This window comes from Trifolium pratense, linkage group LG6 (assembly GCF_020283565.1).
Source record: "Trifolium pratense cultivar HEN17-A07 linkage group LG6, ARS_RC_1.1, whole genome shotgun sequence".
Taxonomy (NCBI): domain Eukaryota; kingdom Viridiplantae; phylum Streptophyta; class Magnoliopsida; order Fabales; family Fabaceae; genus Trifolium; species Trifolium pratense.
Window position 1 is genome coordinate 44,494,547 of NC_060064.1, and position 26,396 is coordinate 44,520,942.

General features: G+C 35.6%; 1 protein-coding gene across 2 annotated transcripts; it reads right to left on the reverse strand.

Annotated features, from left to right (window-relative positions):
• Nucleotides 1-213: 213 nt before the first annotated feature.
• Nucleotides 214-25,589, reverse strand: LOC123888075 (disease resistance protein At4g27190-like). 2 transcript variants are annotated; one of them, XM_045937039.1, is made up of 7 exons: nucleotides 25,053-25,589; nucleotides 24,889-24,973; nucleotides 20,948-23,761; nucleotides 20,324-20,578; nucleotides 19,485-20,210; nucleotides 727-1,537; nucleotides 214-616 (listed from the first exon to the last, which is right to left on the reverse strand). In XM_045937039.1, the coding sequence occupies exons 3-6, from the start codon at nucleotides 23,696-23,698 to the stop codon at nucleotides 734-736; spliced, it is 4,536 nt and encodes a 1,511-aa protein (XP_045792995.1). In that variant the 5' UTR covers nucleotides 23,699-23,761; nucleotides 24,889-24,973; nucleotides 25,053-25,589; the 3' UTR covers nucleotides 214-616; nucleotides 727-733. The 2 variants fall into 2 exon arrangements, with proteins under 2 accessions (XP_045792995.1, XP_045792994.1); XM_045937038.1 differs by having other exon boundaries at nucleotides 25,305-25,499.
• Nucleotides 25,590-26,396: the final 807 nt, after the last annotated feature.

The following is a 26,396-nucleotide window of genomic DNA, read 5'->3' on the forward strand; positions in this document are numbered from 1 at the left end:
TTTCTTATCAGTGTCCCCGTGAGCATTACTCAGTTGGTAGGAACAATATATTATGCAAAGAGAGACATCAGGTTTCCCTACTTACTCACCTTCAGGATGAAATGTTAGAAGTTTTGGTTCACACATGTAATGTTTAATATGCTAGGGCCATTATTTTAATTAACCAAATTAAAGTGATCTGGTCCACATAAGGTTTATGGCATAACAAGTTGATAACTTGAATGTTTATGATGATAATTTATTAAGCAGAATAACTTCACCACCAGAGTTACATGTTACATATCAAATTAAATTACTTAAAACCCAACAATACAGGAGAATAATTTATGATGATACTTTTTTTTTTTTTGAAACAATTACAAGATACTTTACTTCAACCCAATTACAGGAGAAGCAAGAGCCTACAGAACAGAATAATCCACACTGCAAAAGGCTAAAAGAAGCACACTCCAGGTGACAGAGGATCAACAACCATTTTCAAGAAAATAATTTAACTCATCCACCAATTGTTCAATACTCTAAACCTTGTCGGAGTAGATAGCATCATTTCGGGACTTTCAAATACCTCACGCCACAGCATGCCAAACCAGGACCAGACCGGTTTTTATGACAAGGACTAGTTCCAAAGGAGGTGAAACAAATAGAACAAGTCAGATAACATAGCTTGTAAAGTAAATGAATGGAAGGTATAATGTAAATATTGTTAACTAAGAAATGAATACATACCTTATCTTCAAACATCTTTTTTTATGGTATCATTTAGGTTGCCCTTCCAATAACATTCTTCACCATTTTCTTCAATTTTGACTTTTCGAAGACTTGGTGTGCTTGTGTTTCCCTCAGAGAATATCTCCATGACAGGACAGTTGCTCACAACTACATACTCCAACAATGGAAACTTCAAGAAACACTTACTTGAGCAAAAGTTGTTGAGGCTTGGTAAACCTTTGAGCATCAATCTTTGAAGACTAACAAATGCAATATCAACATTTTCCTTTCCCGTTATTATTTCTTGTAGTGAGTCACAGTCCTCTACCTTCAATAATGTGAGTTTTACCAAACTTTGCGCAGTCGAGGATGTTATTAAATTTACAAGTTTATTGCATTTTGTTATCTTCATTTTTGTTAGGTGGCTAAAGGTGACAGAGGAAGGCAACAAATTTGTCAAACTAGGACAATCAAGAATAAGTAAGCTATCAAGATGCTCAAGAAGTGGGTGAATTAGAGATCCATCTTCACATATATGCTGAAGTTTAGGTAATTGAATAAGCCACAACTTTTTGAGGCGTGTGTGAATTTTCATAGTCACTAGTCTTTCATCTTCAAATATCTTCTTGAAGGAACTGTCTGCAACAGCTAGGTGTTCAAGAGAACGTGCATTTTGGAGAAACCAGTAAGGATATGTAGCCTCTTCATTCTTAAAATCATACAAACCAAGAGATGTCAATTTGTTGAAGAGGGAATCTAAATTTTGTGATTTCAATATCACCATAGCATCCCTATCGTTTATTGTCATCCACTCCAAGTTTGGAATCACCTAAAATATATATAAAGAACAATTTAAAAGAAATGAAAAATTAATGTTGACTTAAAAATTAATATCATGGAAGTTTTAAATTTTGATTTTTCAAACTACCTAAAGTTTTGAAAATTTGTCTTGTAAGGGTGCGTTGTTTTTTACCTTTTAAAAAAAATGATTTTTACTTTGTATTTTAAAAATAATTTTTATAATAACTTAATAAAAAAATAGTGAAAGTTGTTTCAAATTCATCTTTTTATAAATTAATAGAGTGGTTTTAACATTCAATAACTTAAATATTCATATTTGAGATTTTTTTTTTTTGAAACATTCATATTTGAGATTTAAACTTAATAATAATAAAAAAATTTTAAAAAATATATCTCTCAAAAATATTTTTATGAAAAACTATTTAAAATAGCTTCTTTTTAGAGATTATTTTGAAATTTTGTGATCCAAAAAAATTATAACAAAATGATAAAAATCGTAAGACAACATTTCAAACCAATTTTTCATTTGAAATTTTTATAAAAAAATTCTTTGTTAAAAAACTTTTAACAGAAAAACAAATACACTATAAAATTACTTATAAAAAAATCTAAAACAAATGGACGCTGAATATGTTTGTTGAACTTAAGTCACTAGAATTTGAGTTGAGATTGGTGTGATACTTTTGGGAAATGACACTTAGAGTTGGTATGGTAAATTGTTGGAACAACTAGCACAATTGTGTGTGAATTGAAAATAAAATATTGAGTCTCACATCGGGTACTAGAGCATTCTAGTATGTATACCATACTAGTATGTATTTCTGAAAAATTAAATAATTTAAGTCCCACATCTGTTTATTGACTTATTATTTATTTATTTATTTAATTTTCTTTTGAGAGGATGCTAGAGGAAATTTTATATTTCTTGACAATAAGCCCTAGTAGCTAAACAACACGTGAAAAAAGATTATCAAAAGAGCTAACTTCTTTTCCCTACATATACTACCACTAGCCTTCTTTTTCGGTAGCCGAAATCCACTTATTTTGATAAAATTATATCCTAGCCACCAGCATATGATATATGATGATATATAGCACTTGTTGTGACTTGGAGAGAACAAGTTACATATCTCACATTAAAATATCTATCTCGTGGGTGGCTCTCTCAATGGTGGCTCTCTCATCAAAATATATGACAATACTCCAATTGCTGTTCAAAGAATTACAGCCTATCAATTGTACAAGCACTCATAGCACTATGTTGGTGCTTGATGGTTTTGCTCATTAAAACATACGGCAACGGTAAGTCTTATTTTCTTTTATGGAACAAATAATCAAATCCACTGACTTAAGAGATTATTTGATGTTCTTGGTTTGTAAGTGATTATGAATCAACGGTTTACATATTCATTTGAAATATTTAGTTGATTGAGATGAGCCATATTAAAGTTAGAATGAATGAATTATTCATATCAATTGGTTTCATTTTCCGTTATGCAAATTAATTAGAAAGATTTGTATTAGGTTGTGTTCCTAATAACTTAGAGAATAATTAGAGAATAATGTTGAAGTTTATTCTATTTGTTCTGAGATACTAATATTAGTATTATTATTATTATGTTTTAAGAGTGATCCTAGTATCACAGTTCCTTCAAATTTAAGAATGGTCATAGAACCATATTCCCTATGATTTGAATGGTCTTAGTTACCATATAAGAATGGTCTCAATACCATATTGGAATGGTCATAGCACCATATTAGAATGGACTTAAAACCATAGCGCAATGGTTTTAGTACCATATTTGAGGGTGTAATTCTTGCCCGATATCTACAGTGCAGTATTTATCGGTATCAGTAGAACTGGGCTGTTTTATCCTGGGGACTTCGTGGTTGATCGTCTGCCTTGCACATTTTTGGGCAGTGCCGCGAAACGTCTTAAAGAGAGCGTATCGACCCGCGACTCAATCCAGTAATCTCTTCGGTGGATGAAAATTATTTTAACGATTTTGAACCTCGGAAACAACAATTTTAAGACGTTTCGTTTCTGTCATGTCTACCGAAGAAATTACTGGCTCAGATTATGATATTGCGGACTAGAACAAACCGTTTCGGTTTGAAGTAAATCACTTCAGATATTGGCAACAAAAAATTATGGTTTTATAATAACAAAAGAGTTGCTACTTTTGAAGAAAGTGATTCCAATTTTACTTTAAAATTGAACAAGCTATAAGGATAAAATGACTAGACGATATTCCCCCGAATTTCTGATAACATGTCTTCGTTTTGAAGAAGAAGCTAGAAAGTAAAATCAGAAAAATGAAGTGCTTGTTGTCTTGAACAACAACACTAGAAAGAAATTCACATGTCTGAAGCCAATTGACAAATTATTCAAGAATCAGATACACAATGTGAATTAAAACTCTAGATGGTACTTTGATTAGAAACAGAAAAAAATCATCACTTTTGTTGATGACTGTTCAAGTTATATTTTTCATACATCTTATGAAAAATAAATGATAAGTGATATTTTTTTCATGTTCCAATCATATGAAACTGAAATTGAAAAGTAATTCAATGAGAAAATCAAATGATTTTGATAGAGGCACAAAAGTATGATTCCCACAATTTTCAATGAGTATGAAATTATCTTGAAACAACTGCACTTTACTCTTTTGAGATGAACGGTAAAGCAAAAAAAAAAATATTTAGAACATTTGCCAAGCTAGTTGTTACAATCATGTTTAATTAATTTTGGCATTGCATCTCATTAGTGGGGAAAAATTTAATTAATTGATTGTTTTGTCTAAATAGAGTGCCTAAGCGCAAGAACAAAATTTCTACTTATGAAATTTTGAAGAAAAGACAATCTAATTTGTCTTATATTAGAACTTGGGTTTATCTGGACTATGTTTAAATTCCAGAAACCAAGAGAGTTAAACTCACCAGTAGAGCCTATGAATATGTACTCATTGAGTATATAATGAACATTAAAGTTTATAGGTTTTATGACCTAAATGCTAAAGTGATCATAGAATCAAATGAAATTGATTTCTATGAAAATGAATTTCTCTTTAAATTGAGAAATAGTGGGGGCACTAGTGGGGGTAATGCAACTGATGACATTTCAGTGATCAGAAGCAGTGATGAGAACATCGAACAAGATGTTACGGAACCTTGGAGAGGTAAGATAGCAATAGTTGCTATAGAGTGTGAACCTAGTTACATGGTTTATACAATCTAAGAGAATCTAACTAGCTTTCAAGAAGCGTTGTCTTCCTTGAAGGTTGATATATGGCAAGAGGCCATAAAAGAAAAGATAGATTCTCTAGGGTCTAATAAGACCTGACATTTGAAAGAATTGCCTCCTGAGTACAAACCAATGAGTTGTAAATGAATTTTGGAAAAGAATCTAAAACATTATGGAACTTTTGATAAATACAAGGCTCACCTTGTAGCCAAGGGTTTTAGATAAAAGAAAAAATATAGATTTCTTCAATAATTTTTCTCCTGTCACAAGAATAACATCCATAGTGGTACTAAATTTGCTTGATGCTATTTATAATTTAATAGTACACCGGATGGATGTCAAAACTGTTTTTCCTTTGTTTTTACCGTGACTGGAAGAAGAAATTTATTTAGAACAACCTGAATATTTTGTAACTCATGGGTGGCATGAAAATTAAAGTCTATACGTCATATAGTACTTTGTATGGTCTTTAATAAGCCATAAGAAATGTCATGAAAAGTTGACAATTTCATGATATCAAATGAATTAAAACTGAATGAAAGTGACAAATGTATTTACTATAAACTAGTAAATAGCATTTGCATTATCATAAGTCTCTATGTAAATTATTTACATGTTTAGAGAAAACATTCATGTTGTGAATGAAATGAAATCATTGTTTTCTAACAACTTTGATAAGAAAGAGTTTGAAAAAGTAGATGTAATCTTAGTTATTGAGATTACTAATTCATAAATGAGAATTTCCTTAAATCAATCTCACAATGATGAGAAGGTTTTAAAGAAATATATTTACTGACTGCAAACTTGTTTGCATACTATATGATCCAAGTGTAAAAACTATGGAAGAACACTATTGAAAGTGTAAGACAATCAGAATATGAAAGCATTGCCGACTGCATTTGGTATGTCACTGATTGTACTAGACCCGACATTGCATACGTCGTGGTACAGTTGTGTAGGTTTAGTAGACCTAATTATGAGCATTGATATGCTATTGAGAAGTTCATGAGATTCCTTAAAAGGACCATGAATCTCAGATTACATTTGCAGAGATTCTCTGCTGTGTTTGAAGATTACAGTAATGTAGATTGGAATATATTATCATATGATTCCAAAACAACTAGTAACTATATTTATTATAGTAGAGAAACTGTATCTTGGAAATAAAAGAAATAGACCATATTGGCTCAGTCCACTATGGAAATCTGAAATGATAACATTAACGATTGCTAGCTGAAATTCCTTTAAGGAATAATTTATGCCAGATGTGTTGATCCATTGCGATAGTACCGCGGCTATTGCATAAATTGAGAATCGTTATTATAACGATAAGAGACGTCAAATAAGAAGTAAACACAGTGTAGTGAGAGAGTTACTCTCAAAAGAAGCTGTAAGAATGGGTCATGTACACACTGATGAAAGTTTAGCAGATCCTTTGACGAAAGGAATAGCTAAAATGAAGTCCATAATACATCCAAGAAGATGGGACTAATGCCTACTGAGAATTACTTATGATGGTAACCCAACCTAAAAGACTGGAGATCCTAAGAATTAGGTTTCAATGGGTAAACAACAAGTCGTGAGTAATAGGGAATGATCATGCAATTATAAGATGCATGAATCCTGAAGCGAAAAGGATGAGGTAATAGAAACTCTTAATGAGATCTATACTCTGGATCAGAGGAGTACCTAGCTTTAGGGGTACTTTTGATAGACTTACCTATATGAATGTGGAACTGAGGCCGGTTCCTATGGAGTTTTGGGGCGAACTCCTAGAGCGTTCATGAAACTGGGATACACGTGCAGGGCCATTAAAGCACGGGCTTTTAAGATACACCTTAGGAAAGGTTGTGTGCGGGTTTGAGAAAAATCTGAGATAGAGTTCAAGACAAGCGTCACTCTTGTTGAATCGGGCTCTTACTCGCTATGTGAAGTGAAATTCCTGGCACACAGTGGACAGGTGTTGCTCAAGGTGTAGCAACACTTGTCTGTTGTAGACAGATGTTGTTACTAGTGCGCCAACACTTGTCTATAAACAGAGCAAATAACATAAAACAATATAAACAGTAAAGTAAATAACACACGAGAGTTGTTAACCCAGTTCAGCCTAAAGCCTACTCTGGGGGATACCAATCCAGGAATGAAGTCCACTATCAGCAGTATTACTTCGAAGCTAAACTCACCCGTTTACAACTTCTCACTTAATCACTACCCAATGATCCTTCTACCTAGGAACTCCTAGATATGAGACCCCGTCCCAATTCCCACCTTAGCAACACAGACAGCGCTGCTATTCAACTCAGACGATTACAACGGTTGGAGACACACTCCTAAAAACTAGGATTCACTCTTGCTTAAAAGCTTGCGAGTAAACCACACAACACAATAGAACAATCTCCGTACTTCAAAGCTTAGGAGAAGTTCACACTTACAACTCAATAACACTCAGGTCCTAAGCTTGCATCAATGAGACACAAGATAGGCTCACAATTAACACTCTAAAATCCCTAAAAACACACGCTTTGTAAGACTCGATTTTAGATGCTTGAAACCGTATGCTTGCCTTCGTATTTATAGTAGTAGAACGACTTGGGCTTCAAGACAAAATTAGGGCTTCTAGAATTGCGGCAGCAGTGATATATTTTTGAAAACAATAGTTATATTTTTGAAACCGCAAAAATATATTTTCCAAAAATATAATTCTTTTGGAAAATAAAACTAGGGTTTAGCTGCCTCATGAAACACATTAAACACGTGCGCCTTCTTCTGTAAGAAACCTTGACATAATTCTTCAAACAGATCTTCAAAAGATTGAGTAGAAAATAATAACATCCAGCTGGCGCGCGCAGAACAGAGTCAGGTGTTGTTCCAAAGTGTCACAACATTTGTCACAACACTTGGGGTCAGCACACTTGTCTCAACACTTGGCTAAAATATGTTTTTGCAAAATGTAGCCAATATACAAAAACCCAACAATCTCCCCCTTTGGCAAATTTTGGCTAAAACAATATTAGACCAGTATATAGAGAGATACAGTATTGCCTTTCCTTCGAGTCAACATGATCACACAACTAGGAAAGAAAGTAACACATAATAAAAACTACTTCCAGAAGAGTTAAGTAGTATCAGAGGCAATGCAACAGCGGAATAAAACACAACTAGCCTCATGGAACAACACAAGGGAGAAATAAACTCCCATAGTAGATGCTAAGAAGTAGGAGAAATAAACTCCTAATAGTTTAAGGCGCATTTCATCAACATAAGAACAACAGGGAAAAATAAATTCCCATAAACATCTGAGAAAAATAAATTCTCAGTCATAGTGGATAGTGGACTCAATAGTCAGGTGCCATAACACTTGGCACAACATTTGTCATCAAACATATTCAGGCGATCAAGAGATAATATCACTCACACTCCCCCTGAATTCATGCATACACACTCCAGATAGAGAAAGAATATTCACTACTCCCCCTCAGTACATGCATATTGCTCACACTCCCCCTCAATACGAGCATACAAACACTAGCACAACAACAGTCACCAGATGTGATCAGTCACCAGATGTGAGAACATCTGTCTTCACACTTGTCACACACACACACTAACACTACTCCCCCTTTTTAGCCACAATTTAGACAAACATCAGGAATAGGAAATCATAGTGTACCAGAGCATAGAGAATATCAGTGTGCAGTTATTACAGACCATAGAGCACGCACAGGTGCTAGAAATTCAGGGCCTAGCCCATAAAGGAACAACAAAAGAAACACCAAAAGTACATCAGAAACAAATATAAGGAAAACATCAGAAATCAGATTGAAGAACTTTCATCAGAGTCCTCCATCACTTCCTCAGAACCATCCTCAGACTCACTAGCCTCTTTTCCTTCTTGTCCATCTGGCTCACCCTCAGCCATTTCAGCAGCTTCCTCAGCCTTGAGTGCCTCAATCACACGATCAATTTTCAATTTTCTTGCCTCAAGGGCTCTGCTAGTCTCAGTAAGATCAGCAATCATCTGCTTCCTAGAGAGTACACCAGCCTGGACAGATGTGCCAACACCTGCTGCAGCATTTGTCCCATCCAGCAGCCTCTGCTCAATCACCAACACCCCTTTCCTTTTGCAAGGAACATCAGAACTTCTTAGTATATCTGGATGTTGTTCGAGTATAATATTGCATAGCAGAGTGGGAAGAGCAACTGGTTTCTCAACAGCATATGTTAAAGCATGGCTCAGAGTCTCTTGAAAGAAATATGCACCATAGTCAAAGTTGGCTTTTGTACCCACAGCATAAATGAACTTGCCCAATCCTCTTGCAATATCACCTGAGTGAGTAGTTGGTACCCAATTATGGGCAGCAATCCTATTTAATACAGCATAGAATGGTGAGAGGGAAGTTGCAGACAACTTTGCCTTGCTTGGCCACACTTTAATTTTTCCACCAGTGAGGACCTTGCAGATTTCATTATCTGTGGCTTTCAGAGGAGCCACTTCATCAGAACTTCTTTGGAGATATTGGTTTATCACAATAGGGGAGAATTGAACACACTTTCCACGAACAAATACTTGCCTGTATTCAGGACTTGCTGGATCATTACAGTCTGCAGCTACATTAATCAAAAATTCCTTGACAAGCCTGTCATAGCACTTGTCCAAACCCACAACAGTTTTCATCAAACCAGCATACTCAAGAGCTTCAACAACACTTGGACATTCAAGAATATCATTCTTCAAATTCCTTTCTAGAGCTAACCTTCTATGATACACAAATTTCCATCTTGCAGATCCATTCTCCAGATGGAATGAGACATTATCTAAAGGAGCATAGGGAACAGTTTGAGGAACCTTCTTCCTTCCTATACTCTTTCTAGATGTGCTGCCAGATGCAGCAACATCTGTCTCAGGTTCAAAATCAGAATCACTTGTTGGAGGAGCTTTTCTTTTCTTGGTTTCTGACCTAGGGATCACTTTACTGACAGGTTTTGGAGGTCCATACACAGGCTTTTTACCAGTAGCCTTTCCAGCCTTAGAGGGTTTGGGTGTTTGGGCAGGTGTATTAGTAGCCTCTACAGTTTTACCAACCCTACTTCTAGTCCTCCTAGCCACGCTAGCTTCAGAATGAGCAGGAATAGCCTTATCACTAACTGTAGTTTCATTTTCATTAACAATGATAACCTCAGGTGTTTTAACAGCTTTATCAGAAACGGCTTCTTTATCAGTATCCTTAGGTGGAGGACTCTCATCAGACTCAGAATAGTCCACAAGGTTCTCTTGTGCCAAAGATGTGGTAACATCTGGCACCACATTTGGCGTAGCGCCATGTGTTGCAACACTTGGCGCAACATGAGTCTCAGGAGCAGTTTTCTTAATGGACTCATCAGCAACATCATTATTGGTCTCAGTTGAAGCACCAATATTATCATCAACAGCAACAGGGGAGTTAGGAACATTTTTCCCCAAATTTTCAGACACAGTAGGTTTCTCTAAACCTAGGTTTTCAACAGAATTTGGAGCATCAGAGTTTTGATTAAGTGAGTTCTTACCAGATGTGTCAACATCTTCCTCTGTAGCCTCAACGACAGGAGTAGGAACATTACTTGATGGCAGAGGATCAACATGCAGTTCAGACATTGTATAGGACTTTCTCGATTCAGTTCGCGATTTCTTGCTCTTCTTCTTCGTTTTCTTAATTGAAGATGAGGGAGATGAAGGATTTATACTCGTTCGTGAAGACCTTTCCTTCTTCGCAACTGACTTTCTTCGCATCTTTGGACTTGTGGCAGGTATGGTGTTGAGAGGAATAGCATTTATCACCACTTGTGGTGATGGAACATCGTCATTCTTCGTTGGTGAGGACTTTCCAGAATCAGACATGATTATTGGGTAAGATTTTCTGAGAAATGTAAAGGTTGGAGAAATGTTGATGAGGAAGTTGGAGAGGTTTTGAGCGTGAGAGAGAAGATGGATGAAAAGTAATGATTGTGGTTGATAGAAGTTATGGGAAGTTGAATGAAAACTTCCTTGATTAGCGTGTAACTTTAAGTGAAGAGAGGTAGTTACACGCATTACATGCTGTAACTGCTATTTGTCTTCAAAAAGGCAAATTCCAAGTTTGCCTCTTAAATTTTCAAATTGACTTGCATCCAACGCTTTAGTAAAAATGTCTGCTAGTTGTTCTTCCGATGCAATGTGCTTAAGTGTAACAATTTTTTCTTCTACAAGCTCTCTTATAAAATGATGACGTATATCAATATGCTTAGTCCTACTATGTTGAATAGGATTTTTGGAAATGTTTATAGCACTAAGATTGTCACAATAGAGTGTCATGACATCTTGCTCCACACTATACTCCTTCAACATTTGTCTCATCCATAACAATTGAGAACAACTACTTCCAGCTGCTATATATTCTGCCTCAGCTGTTGATAGAGACACGCTATTTTGCTTCTTACTAAACCAAGATACTAGGTTGTTTCCCAAGAAGAAACATGCACCAGAGGTGCTCTTTCTATCATCAGCACTTCCAGCCCAATCTGCATCACAATATCCAATTAAGGTAGAATCATTACCATGAGAGTATAGAATTCCATAGCCACATGTGCCATTGACATATTTGAAGATCCTCTTTACTTGAGTCAGATGACTCATCTTGGGTTCAGATTGGTATCTAGCACAAACTCCAACTGCAAACATGATATCAGGCCTGCTAGCTGTGAGATATAGTAAGCTCCCAATCATACTTCTATAGAGACTTTGATCCACATCAACCCCTTTCTCATCTTTGGTAAGCTTCAAGTGTGTAGGTGCAGGTGTCCTTTTGTGACTGCCACCTTCCATACCAAATTTCTTTACAATGTTTCTTGCATATTTTTCTTGAGAGATAAATATGGTGTCTTCCATTTGTTTGACCTGAAGACCTAAAAAATAAGTTAGCTCACCTACAAGACTCATTTCAAATTCAGATTGCATTTGATGCACAAAGTGTTCCACCATTTGTCGCGACATTCCACCAAATACAATATCATCCACATATATCTGAGCTATCATTAGCTTCCCTTTCTCTTCTCTTACAAACAGGGTTTTATCATTTCCACCCTTCTTGTATCCATGGCTGACAAGAAATTCAGTCAATCTTTCATACCATGCTCTAGGGGCTTGTTTCAATCCATAAAGTGCTTTCTTTAGTTTGTAAACATGGTTAGGAAAGCTTGGATCTACAAACCCTTTTGGTTGCTCAACATATACCTCTTCATTTAGATAGCCGTTTAGGAATGCACTTTTTACATCCATTTGATATAGCTTGAATTTCAAAATGCATGCCACAGCCAAGAGTAATCTTATGGACTCCAAGCGAGCAACTGGAGCAAAAGTCTCATCAAAATCTACTCCTTCTATCTGGGTGTATCCTTGTGCTACAAGTCTGGCTTTATTTCTAGTAATATCACCATTTTCATCAGTTTTGTTCTTGTACACCCACTTGGTACCAATAACATTTATACCATCTGGTCTAGGTACTAGATCCCATACCTCACTTCTTTTGAACTGAGTTAGTTCCTCCTGCATAGCATTGATCCAGTATTCATCAGTCAAAGCTTCTTTAACATTCTTTGGTTCAATCTTTGATATGAAGCATGAATTGGAAATTGCTTCTTTTGATCTTCTTGTTGCAATTCCTTGATTTGGATTTCCAATGACAAGTTCCAGAGGATGATTCTTCTGTGTTCTAGTAGATGGTCCCTTGTTTGGTCTAGGAACCTCTGTAGTAGACTCAGAATGTTGATCAGGTTCAGGTTCAGTTTGATCATCATCAGGTGTTGGGACAGGTGTTATGACATCTGTCTCTTCAGCTGGATCTGCACTTGTTGTATCACTGTCATCAACAACAACATTAATTGATTCCATCATAGTTCTTGTTCTGGAGTTAAAAACCCTGTACGCTCTGCTGTTGGTTGAGTAACCTAAAAATATCCCCTCATCACTTTTGGGATCCAATTTTCTCCTAGGTTCTCTATCTGCTAAAATGTAACATTTTGACCCAAACACATGGAAGTACTTCACGGTAGGCTTCCTATTCTTCCATAGTTCATACAATGTTGTAGCAGTACCTTTCCTCAATGTTACTCTATTGTGAATGTAACATGCTGTATTCATGGCTTCAGCCCAGAACTTGTAAGGAACATTTTTGGCATGCAACATTACTCTAGCAGATTCCTGTAAGGTTCTATTCTTTCTTTCAACCACACCATTTTGTTGAGGTGTAATTGGTGAAGAGAATTCATGAATTATTCCTTCAGCAGCACAAAAATCAGCAAATTTAGAGTTTTCAAATTCCTTACCATGGTCACTTCTGATTCTTACAATACCACAGTCTTTCTCTTTTTGAAGTTGTACACACAGATTTTTGAATTCTTCAAAAGTCTCAGATTTTTCCCTAATGAAATTCACCCAAGTATACCTAGAGAAGTCATCAACAATAACAAGAACATATTTCTTACCTCCAAGACTCTCAACTTGTATGGGCCCCATCAGATCCATATGTAGTAACTCAAGAACTCTAGAGGTGGACAAGTGTTGCAACTTTTGGTGCGACACTTTGGTTTGCTTCCCAATCTGACATTCACCACAGATATTGCCTTCCTGTATCTGTAAGATTGGTAGTCCTCTGACAGCTTCTTCTGATATGACTCTCTTCATGCTCTTCAGGTTAAGGTGTCCTAATTTTTGATGCCACAGCTTAACCTCTTCATTTTTAGTTAAGAGACATGTAGATACATTACCTTCTTCAAAAGGGATCCACAAGTAGCAGTTGTCTTTTGATCTAACACCCCTCATAAGGATGTCTCCTTCATTATTGCTGGCCAGACATTCATTTTTTGTAAAGTTGACTTTCATGCCTTGATCACATAGTTGGCTTATACTGATTAGATTGGCAGTTAGTCCTTTTACAAGGAGAACATTTTCAAGTTTTGGTAGACCATGGTCAATAAGTCTTCCAATACCTTTGATTTCCCCCTTTGCTCCATCTCCAAATGTCACAAAACTTGTGGCATAAGATTTTACTTCCTTTAAATATTTTTCAACACCAGTCATGTGTCTGGAACAGCCACTATCAAAGTACCAATCTTCTTTTGATGATGCTCTGAGAGATGTATGGGCAATCAGACTTTTCCCACTGCTTTCAGCTGTATACTCCTTGGTATTGGTTGCATCATCTTTTTGCTTCCATTCCATCTTTGTTTTAGTGATGGATTGATCAGATTCTTGTGGAATTTCACTTGGATAACCATATAGTTTGTAGCAATAAGGCCTTATGTGCCCCTTCCTTCCACAGTGATGACATCTCCATGAATGGTACCTGCTTCTTGGTCTAGGTATAAACCTAGGTCTCTGCCATCTTTGCTGATGTGGTGCCACATGTGGCAACACTTGTCTCTGCTGTCTAGGAGACAGGTGTGGCGACATCCTGTCATGCATTTTTGGAGACGGTTGTTTACTCAACTCAGGCAAAAATTTCCCTTCTTTGTTGTAATCCATAATCCTATTAATATTTTTGTATTCATACCCAATGCCTGTTTTGGATCTACTAGGGGCAGGCAAAGTTTCTAGGATTTCATCTAGATCACTTCCTTTGAATAGCCTAAGAACATGCTTCTTTAAATTCTCAAGATGAGAGTTTAATTCAGTTACCTCTTCATTCAGATGGGCTATCTCAGTCAGTTGTTTGATCTTGTCAGCTTCTAAGTTGATGATAGTTGCCTTCTGTTGCTCAATGATCTTTAAACTATCTTCCCATTTAGTACTAAATTCAGAGATTCTTGACATATTAGCAGCTCTCTCCGTTTCCAACTTAGTGATTGTTTCTTTTTGTTCTTCAGAGACTCTGCAGACTTCTGCACTCTTCAGACACAGCTTTTTATATGATTCAGCCAGTTCATCAAAGGTCAGTTCTTCTTCACAGGATTCAGTGTCAGATGTGCAAACACTTGTCAATACATGTATACCCTTTGCAGTATCAGTTTCTCCTTCAGAATCTTCATCTGACCAAGTTACAGTTAACCCCTTCTTTTGTTTCTTCAGAAAGGTACCACATTCACTTCTAATGTGACCAAACCCCTCACATTCATGGCATTGAACACCTTTATTTGGAGCTGATTTTTCATCTGTTGCAGGTTTTCTGAAGTTCCTGTAAGTGTTGCGCCCAATGTCAGCTGCACCTGTCTTAGGGCGTTTGTCCATTCTCTTCAGTACTTTATTAAATTGTTTTCCCAAAAGAACCATTGCATCAGAGATGCTTTGTTCAGACTCTGTGTCACTCAGTTGATCTTCTTCCTCAGCATTTGAAACAAAGGCAATACTTTTGTTTTTCTTATCCATCTTTTCATTTGCAGCTACCTCATAGGTTTGTAGTGAACCAACCAATTCATCTAGCTTCATATCTGTGATATCCTTTGCTTCTTCTATAGCTGTGACTTTCATGTCAAACTTCTTAGGTAGAGACCTGAGCATTTTTCTTACCAGCTTTTCTTCAGGTATCTTTTCACCCAAGGCATCAAATTGATTGTCAAAGTCAAGTATGGTCATGTGAAAATCCTGAATGGTTTCATCATCATTCATTCTAAGATTCTCAAACTTAGTTGTTAGGAGTTGTAGCTTAGACAACTTCACTTTAGAGGTACCTTCATGAACAGTCTCAAGAATTGTCCAAGCTTCCTTAGCACAAACACACTTTTTGATGAGTCTGAATATGTGTTTGTCAACACCATTATATAGTGCATATAATGCTTTTGAGTTTGCAAGAGCAAGCTCATCCTCTTCTTTGGACCATTCTTCAGCAGATTTCAACTCAAGAGTTGGTTTGCCATCTTTGTCCATCTTCACAGGTGGAGTCCACCCTCTCAGAACTGCCTTCCAAGTCTTGCTATCAATTTGTTTTAGAAAGGCCATCATGCGGGACTTCCAATAGTCATAGTTTGAAGCACCAACCAGAAGAGGTGGTCTGGTAACAAAACCTCCTTCTTTGTCCATCCTTGCCAGAAAAAGTTTCCCTGGAGCTCACCCTAAAAATTCAGAACAGGGTGCCTGCTCTGATACCAATTGAAATTCCTGGCACACAGTGGACAGGTGTTGCTCAAGGTGTAGCAACACTTGTCTGTTGTAGACAGATGTTGTTACTAGTGCGCCAACACTTGTCTATAAACAGAGCAAATAACATAAAACAATATAAACAGTAAAGTAAATAACACACGAGAGTTGTTAACCCAGTTCAGCCTAAAGCCTACTCTGGGGGATACCAATCCAGGAATGAAGTCCACTATCAGCAGTATTACTTCGAAGCTAAACTCACCCGTTTACAACTTCTCACTTAATCACTACCCAATGATCCTTCTACCTAGGAACTCCTAGATATGAGACCCCGTCCCAATTCCCACCTTAGCAACACAGACAGCGCTGCTATTCAACTCAGACGATTACAACGGTTGGAGACACACTCCTAAAAACTAGGATTCACTCTTGCTTAAAAGCTTGCGAGTAAACCACACAACACAATAGAACAATCTCCGTACTTCAAAGCTTAGGAGAAGTTCACACTTACAACTCAATAACACTCAGGTCCTAAGCTTGCATCAATGAGACACAAGATAGGCTCACAATTAACACTCTAAAATCCCTAAAAACACACGCTTTGTAAGACTCGATTTTAGATGCTTGAAACCGTATGCTTGCCTTCGTATTTATAGTAGTAGAACGACTTGGGCTTCAAGACAAAATTAGGGCTTCTAGAATTGCGGCAGCAGTGATATATTTTTGAAAACAATAGTTATATTTTTGAAACCGCAAAAATATATTTTCCAAAAATATAATTCTTTTGGAAAATAAAACTAGGGTTTAGCTGCCTCATGAAACACATTAAACACGTGCGCCTTCTTCTGTAAGAAACCTTGACATAATTCTTCAAACAGATCTTCAAAAGATTGAGTAGAAAATAATAACATCCAGCTGGCGCGCGCAGAACAGAGTCAGGTGTTGTTCCAAAGTGTCACAACATTTGTCACAACACTTGGGGTCAGCACACTTGTCTCAACACTTGGCTAAAATATGTTTTTGCAAAATGTAGCCAATATACAAAAACCCAACATGAAGGTTCAAGACAAGCGTCACCTTTGCTTATGCACAATCTTATATATAGAAGCGTCCTATGCTATTTTGGAATTTTCTTTTAAATTCAAGTGGGGGATTGTTGGAACAACTAGCACAATTGTGTGTGAATTGAAAATAAAATATTGAGTCTCACATCGGGTACTAGAGCATTCTAGTATGTATACCATACTAGTATGTATTTCTGAAAAATTAAATAATTTAAGTCCCACATCTGTTTATTGACTTATTATTTATTTATTTATTTAATTTTCTTTTGAGAGGATGCTAGAGGAAATTTTATATTTCTTGACAATAAGCCCTAGTAGCTAAACAACACGTGAAAAAGATTATCAAAAGAGCTAACTTCTTTTCCCTACATATACTACCACTAGCCTTCTTTTCCGGTAGCCGAAATCCACTTATTTTGATAAAATTATATCCTAGCCACCAGCATATGATATATGATGATATATAGCACTTGTTGTGACTTGGAGAGAACAAGTTACATATCTCACATTAAAATATCTATCTCGTGGGTGGCTCTCTCAATTAGAGCCGTCAAAATGGGCTAGCCCGAATGGGCCGGCCCGCCAAGCCCGATTTTTTTCCCGGGCTCGGGCCTTGAAAATCCTAGCCCGAATTATTTCCGGGCTTTTTAGCCCGGCCCGACAAAGCCCGATTAAAATATGGGCTAGCCCGCATGGGCCGCGGGTGGCCCGCAAGCCCGAAAAAATTAAAATTAAAAATAAAATAAAATAAAATATAAATATAAATAATTTGTTTCGGATGATTTGAAATTAGTTTGTAATATAAATTATAAAATATCGTCCGCTACTTAAGTAGCAGGAGTAAAAATAGGGCACCCAAGAAACTCGTAGGTAGCGGATGAGTAAAAATAGGACGCGCGAGAAACTCGTACGTAGGGGATGAATAAAAATAGGGCGCGCGAGAAACTCGTACGTAGCGGATGAGTAAAAATAGGGCGCGCGAGAAAGTCGTAGGTAGCGGATGAGTAAAAATATGACGCGCGAGAAACTCTAAGTAGCGGATGCGTAAAAATAGGGTGCGAGAAACTCGTAGGTAGTGGATGAGTAAAAATAGGGCGCGCGAGAAACTCGTACATAGTGGATGAATAAAAATAGGGCGCGCGAGAAACTCGTAGTAGCGGATGAGTAAAAATAGGGCGCGCGAGAAAGTCCTAGGTAGCGGATGAGTAAAAATATGACGCGCGAGAAACTCGTAAGTAGCGGATGCGTAAAAATAGGGCGCGAGAAACTCGTAGGTAGTGGATGAGTAAAAATAGGGCGCGCAAGAAACTCGTAGATAGGGGATGAGTAAAAATACGGCGCGCGCGAATTATATAATATTTATAGCGGATGAGTAAAAAATAGGACGCGCGAGAATTATTAATGCTATTTATATAGTTGAGTTTGAACACTAAAAGTAAAAAAAAAACCGGGCCGCCCGAAAACCCGACTACCCGTTCCGGGCCGGGCTCGGGCACTAATTTTAGTAGCCCATTTTTTATCCGGGCTTTTTAGCCCGGCCCGACGAAGCCCAAAGCCCGAACAGGCCGGCCCGAAATTGGCCGGGCCGCCCGTTTTGACAGCTCTACTCTCAATGGTGGCTCTCTCATCAAAATATATGACAATACTCCAATTGCTGTTCAAAGAATTACAGCTTATCAATTGTACAAGCACTCATAGCACTATGTTGGTGCTTGATGGTTTTGCTCATTAAAACCTACAGCAACGGTAAGTCTTATTTTCTTTTATGGAACAAATAATCAAATCCACTGACTTAAGAGATTATTTGATGTTCTTGGTTTGTAAGTGATTATGAATCAACGGTTTACATATTCATTTGAAATATTTAGTTGATTGAGATGAGCCATATTAAAGTTAGAATGAATGAATTATTCATATCAATTGGTTTCATTTTCCGTTATGCAAATTAATTAGAAAGATTTGTATTAGGTTGTGTTCCTAATAACTTAGAGAATAATTAGAGAATAATGTTGAAGTTTATTCTATTTGTTCTGAGATACTAATATTAGTATTATTATTATTATGTTTTAAGAGTGATCCTAGTATCACAGTTCCTTCAAATTTAAGAATGGTCATAGAATCATATTCCCTATGATTTGAATGGTCTTAGTTACCATATAAGAATGGTCTCAATACCATATTGGAATGGTCATAGCACCATATTAGAATGGACTTAAAACCATAGCGCAATGGTTTTAGTACCATATTTGAGGGTGTAATTCTTGCCCGATATCTACAGTGCAGTATTTATCGGTATCAGTAGAACTGGGCTGTTTTATCCTGGGGACTTCGTGGTTGATCGTCTGCCTTGCACATTTTTGGGCAGTGCCGCGAAACGTCTTAAAGAGAGCGTATCGACCCGCGACTCAATCCAGTAATCTCTTCGGTGGATGAAAATTATTTTAACGATTTTGAACCTCGGAAACAACATAAACTTAAGAGTAAAATTGCATAAACCTATCTAAATTAATTATTTCTGAAAATTCGTGCCCATGAAAAAGATTGGGGACAGGGAGTATATGTCAATTTATATGATACATACCTCTTCCACAATGAAAAGTGGTTGGAATATATCCGAGGGATTCTCATCTTGACATCTTTGAGGGATGCTTGCAGGCAGAGCTACAGTTTTGTATAAATTCAACTTTGCACATCTGTAAACATCAATTTTATTCAAAGAGGGGCATGCTAGAATATGACTTTCTGCATAGAAGCCCTCAAGTGAATGTAAGCCCCAAAGCACTATAGTATTTAGCTTATTAAACTCAAATGTGGGACTTGCACACGTAGATCCTGTCTTCTCTGAAACAATTTCCTTCATCTTCCCACAATATTCTATCTGAAGTTGTTTGAGATGTCGGCAGCCAGTGGCAACAGAAAATGGAAATACATACTCCATACTTTCACACTTACTTAGATCAACCTTTTGTAGATTATGAAAACTAAGAATTCCTTCAGGATCGATGCTCCATATCTTTTTCAGCTTCGGCAATTGAGCTAAATTAATTACCTTCAACTGTGTTTCACTTTCTATGCTGCTATTTTCACTAGAACTCAATTCAAATATAAGTTCCACTAAAGCACAATCCTTAACCACTAACATCTCCAGATTATGATAAGTCTTCTGCATTGAGGAAGGAAAAACAACCACTATTTTCTCACAATTTTCGACTTCCAACGTCTTCACTGTGTCAAATTGGTAATGCCATACTGTCTTCAAATTTTCCATGTCCTTCAGCACGATTGTCTTCAATTTGGGAAATGGAACCTATAATTCACAATTCCGTATGAAATCATTAATAACTTGTATCATGGTAAATATTGAGTTCAACACAAATTTAATATTAATGTTTTAATGTCAAAATAGTAAGATTACCGTACCTCATTCAATGCAATAGTAACATCGTTTCTCCATTCTGTAGCTATTATCTCATTCATCGAATTACATTTACTAATTTCAACCCGTTTGAGGTTAACAAAAGTTTCAACCATGGTAGAAGAAAATAAGTACTTTAGCTCACCACAGTTCTCCACAATCAAGACTGACAAGTTGTACATAGAATGTTGATTGTCATTCCAAATTTTATCTAAATTGAGTGAGCTCAATTTAAGGGTTGTCAAATCAGGGAATGCAACCTATATAAAAAAACAAATTAACAAAAATCATAATTGAAGGATTAGAGTGACAATTATAGCATTTTATTGAAAATTGACTAGTTTTCTCCAACGTAACTTAGCTTCTACCTTTGTTCAAGCATGTTATCTTTCAAATTATATATTCCCTAACAATGTCCGCTGTGGTTGCACGACTGAATTAGAAGCTTCTTATTATTTACGTTTGGTTTTGCTGATCTCTAAATCAGTTTCCCATCAGTTAATTGAATAAATTAATTAAAATAATAAGTGTTTATTAACGATCCTTGTTAATTTATAGATTAGACTTGTAAAAAGTTTCAAACACAACCATTTAATATAACTAAGCTTAAAAGTAAAATAGTAACATACCTGAGCACTAACAAATGGCCGTGCAGAAGTTATCGAAGATGTCATCAGCTCATAAGAGAAAAAGTTATCAAGTGTATCCAAGTGTTGTAAAGTTAAAGAACGCAAAGAAGGAAACTCTACTTTTTCATCAGGCAAGTCTCTGAGCACTATGTTCTTCATAGAATTGCATTGACAAACTTCGATCTCAGAAAGATTGGAAAGACTTTTAACCATTGATAAGGAGAGAAGATATGTCAATTGGGCGCAATTATTTACTTTGATAACACTGAGCTTACCAAAAGAATTAATTACAAGCGGGCCATGACATATCTGCTCCAAATTTTCAAGATTATTAATTGAAAGAGTTTCCAAGATGGGAAAGGAAACATGGACTTGGTTCCTCTCCGTAGAGTAAACTATGTGCTTCATTTTTGCATTGTTTTGGATGTGGAGGTGCCTCAACAATGGAAAACCTTCCCTGTTCATTTCATACAACACATTCTGAATGCCATCTACTTCATCCATGTATAAATTCTCAACGCCTTTAATTAATGCTTTAATCCCCAGCTCCAAATGTATGTTGGTATCAAGTTTGAGCATCAGTGTGTTCGAGGTTCTGTCCTTAATGTCAGACCATTGCCATACATCTCCAATGGCTATTTTATATCTTTGCAGCTTTTCAAACATTAATTTCAAGTCCCTTGGCAAAATACAAGCCTCGTGAATTTGTAATTCTAGAGCCGTCAAGTTGTACAATTGTCCAAGCTCGGCAAGGCTTGCATTTTCTTTTTGCTGTGAATTCTCGTCTTCCCACGTAATTGAGGTATTGCCCATATACAGCTCCTCTAAGTTAGACAAGCTTGAAATGATGTTGGGTGGGATGATTTCTATTCCAGCATTGCTCAAATCAAGCATTCTTAGTTGAGTCATTTCCCTTATTTTGTTTGGCAATTTGATCATCGAAGAATCCTCAAGACTAAGAATTTCTAAGTTTTTCAAATCTCCTATTATATCAATATTTTCCAAAACACATTGGTTCAAACACAATGTCTGAAGGTCTGTTAGGGAACGGAAAGAAGTGGGTAATGAAGACAAGTTCAAAAGTGTTATATCTAACACTTTAAGGCTTCCCATCCCATCAAAAATAGTATCTGGGATTTCTAAAAAACGATTTGCACTCTCGAAAACTAAAAGTTTAACATTAGGACAATCAAACTTTTTTGGAAGCTCGTTTATTTGTAATAAGATGATCTGCGAGCACATTTTCATAAAATCCATGGTAAGATATTCCTTCAAACCAGTCTCCGGTTTCAAAATATAAACATCTTTATTCCTACATGCTATGGAGATACCTACATCACGAACAAGGTCATGCATTTGGATTCGCCGACTTCTCTTATTACCTTCAAGTAAAAGGCAAGATGCTTTCAATGATCCAATTATAGTATGAAGTCTGTTTCTTGCAGCATCCACAGTACTTATATTGTTGAATATCTCCAAACCCATTGCAACTTTCAATAAGTAATCTTCACCATATTGTCCTAGTACAGCAGAAAGCAAGAAGAGTGCCTTAGTTTCGTCAGTTGCCAACCAGTTGTAACTCAACTCTAAAGCAGAATGAGTTATGACATCGATTTTCTCATGACCAACATTTTGTAATTTGCTCAATGCATCTTTCCAAGCATAAATATCCTTACTTTTCAATCCGCTTGCCATTGTCAGTATGAGAAGAGGCAAACCTTTACATTGTTTAGCAATTTGAGTTGCTACATCTTTGAAAATGATATCGTTAACCACATCCTCTGCCATAGATTGAAACAAGCTCCATGTTTCTACTTCACTTAGAACTTCAAGTCTGAAAGTGATCAAATCCTTTTGGACGGCCATTTGCTGCAACACATCTTGAGTTCTAGAGGTCATCAATAATTTGCAACCAATGTGTTCCTTGTTGGATGGAATTCCTACTTTTTCCAGTTCAAGTGGCTGCCAAATATCATCTAGAATAACGAGGACAGTTTTCTCTTCTTCAATTCTCTTCCTTAGGCGGATAGCTCTACCATCAGTACTTTCTTCTGGAAATGTCAGACCCAACATATCTGCAATCACCACTTGAATTTTCTCAATGTCTGGAGTTTTGGATACATGGGCGGTAACCACTACATCGAACAATTTTTGTTGTTTGGCTATTTCAGAGACTTCTTTAACAAGAAAGGACTTACCCACCCCACCGAAACCATAGACTCCAATGTTGCATGCTTTAGGATCCTTGAGAGCCTTCAAGATGCCCTCCTTAAATAACTCCCTTGTCTCAAACTTTTCACCAACACATGTGGCAGAAGAAGAGGCAATTTCATATAGAGCAGGAAGGTAACAAACTTCATTGAAATCACTTCTTCCCTGAACTACAGCAACCTCATTTGCTATCTTTGTAGCCTTTTTGCCAAGCTGATGTCGTAATTTCAAATTAGGGAAAGACCAGCCCGAACACCCAACCTCTCGATGGCCAGGATCTTCCAGGAGCTGCTTTGCCTTTTGAATGACCTCATTCCCGTCCTCCAACCAGGTTTCAACACCAACTAATTTTTTTTTTCCATTGTTTCCTTCAGATTCCACCCTACGGTTTATATCTTCTCTTGATGCTTCAAGATTGCGAACAGAATCATTTAGCTTGGTGAAATTACGTTCGTAGTGTGTCAAATAACCCACTTCTCTTCGAATAGGAGCAAAAACATATGGTACTACGCTTCCAACAATAGAAATGATGGCATCCATTGGGCAGGTAAAATACTTGTAGAAACTGGTATCAGTGTCCGTTCTTTATGACTTGTGTTGAGACTGAAAGCAATTGAGAAACACTATTTTAGATTAGGAAAATATGATGTTAAAAGTCAAGGACAATTCACAAGAAAAAGAATGCGCTATGTATATAATATATAAAAGTGTTTTACTTTTTTTCAATCCAAACAATGGGTCCAAGACAGTAAAACGTTCATTCACACAAACACTTAAATAAATAAAAATACAATTCATAATTTAGAAAGTCCCGGCCAAAAATCTCAAAGTCTCTTCGAGGTGAACAATTTTTTTTTTTGTTACCATGGTATATGTACGAAGTTTTCACTGCTATTAACGATTACTAATTTATGTCAAAAAATTGTGGGGAAAACATGGTGAGTTCTCTCCTCTCAATCGAATTATTTCTATAGGTAGGAGTCATAAATCAAACTTTTGACCACATTCTTAAAGAGTCCAAAACTCTTACTTTTAATCAAATCTTATGTACTTTCAAATTTTTTAATGATTTTTTGTATTCATGTTTATAATATTATAAGTTCGATCACTAAGGACCGACACCAACCATTAACAGAGGTCCAATTAAAGTCAGAGTTTTTGTTTTGTATGTAGGGGTGTTTGTGATGCAGTTTGGATATTCTAAGGTTAAAACTCATGATGTGATCCAAAAACAAAATTACTCATGGTTTGGTTCGGAATTAGATGACTTCTTAAAAAAATTGATTTGATCTGGTCCAATTTAGCGTGGTTTAATTCCAAATTATCAATTACATTTTTTTAATTAAATATTAATATTATTAAAATACAGTAAAATAATAAGTTAATTTGATGTAAAATATACATATAATCAATACATTAAAAATTAATATTAATATTATAAATGACAATGATCGATTACCTTCAAAACATATGAAACTATAAAAGAAAAAATAGATTAAATTGAACTAACAAGTATTATTTAAAAATTAAAAAGATCTAGTCACACTCTAAAATCTGAGGCCTTCACCACGGAAGAAGTCAAATTTAAGATATTAAAAAGAGCACACTCTAAAATCTCAAGCCTTTACCATAACGGAACAAAACGTTTATAATGGTTTGGAAAATGATTGTATGGTTTAAAATTGTATTTAAACTTTAAAAAAAAAAAAAAAAGGAGAACAAATTAGTACCTCTAGTCACTAGTTGCAGAAAATCCAGACAATTTTGAATCTGTTTTCTTCAACTTCTTTTCCTTCAGTTTATACTTTATATGAGCTGAAAAACAAGAAATTATAATTAGGAATTGAAGGGAGGAATCAAACTATCAGAGAAATTCTGCCGAAAATTTTTATACCTTTTTTCTGTTGAGCTGAAGAGTACTTGATGGAATTTAAAGCTAAAGAGAAACTGAAACAGCTAACAATCGAAGACTCAAACTAAAAGAGAAATAAAATTGCAACGTTTTTTTTTTTTTTTCTAATTTTTTTTTTTTTTGATTTTTGGGTTATACTGTATGAGCCGAAAAACAAGAAATTATAATTAGGAATTGAAGGGAGGAATGTCAAGAATCAAACTATCAGAGAAACTCTGCCGACAAATTTTATACCTTTTTTCTGTTTTTTGTGGTTAGATGAGCTGAAGAGTACTTGATGGAATTTAAAGCTAAAGTAAGCTATGAAGACACTGAAAATTGAAACTGAAAAAGCTAACAATCGAAGACTCAAACTAAAAGAGAAATAAAATTGCAACGTTTTTTTTTTATGGGGTTATATGAGCCTAGAAATCATATTTTAGACAAAATTTGACATCAATTTCAATAACTCCCTCCGTATAATAATACAAGTTGTTTTAACCAAATTACACAAATTAATAAATGTAGTTAATGTCGTATAGAAAAGAGAAATTATGAGTAGTTTATAAAATTGTTCTTCATTAATGGTATAAGAAAGATAAATTTGAAAAATTGAAAAAAGAGAAAATAATAAATAGTTAAGCGTATAATAGCAAAAATAGTATTAAATGTTTCATTGGTAATATAAAAAGAATTTTTATTGATTATTGATTATGGGAAAAAGAAAAAAGAGAGTAAATTTATTTTTTCTTTTTCCTTTTCTCTTCATGTAAAAAAAAATTAAATGCAATTTGCATTAAATTTCATAACAATAAATAAAAGTAAATCTTGAAAATGATAAAATTGAGTTGTTTTTGCCTATAATTTGGAACAAAAAAAGTGATTTTTTTTCTTATATTATGGGACGGAGTGAGTAAGTGTTTCGAAAAATAAAATTGTATCAAATTATAAGTCATTTTACAATATCAATTAAGTATTTAATGTTATTTTTATTACCTATTTATTAGTCTCACTTCGTTCAATTCTTCGATTTATTTTTTTTATAGTTAATGAAGGACAATTTTATAAACTAACACATAATATCTCTTTTTCATACAATATTAATTACATTTCTTAATTTGTGTATCATAGTTAATTAAAACGACTTATATTTTTGTACAGAGGAAGTATTTCATATACCAAATTCATCGGTTATTTAATAAATATGAAAGAGTCATGTTAACTTGTGCCCTAAGGGCACATGTTAAGCTACCTAAAAATAGAAATATAGCATTTAATGATACAAATAATTTAATGTTTAGATAATTGAATACACCACAAGTTCAATAAATTTTTTCCACATTTATC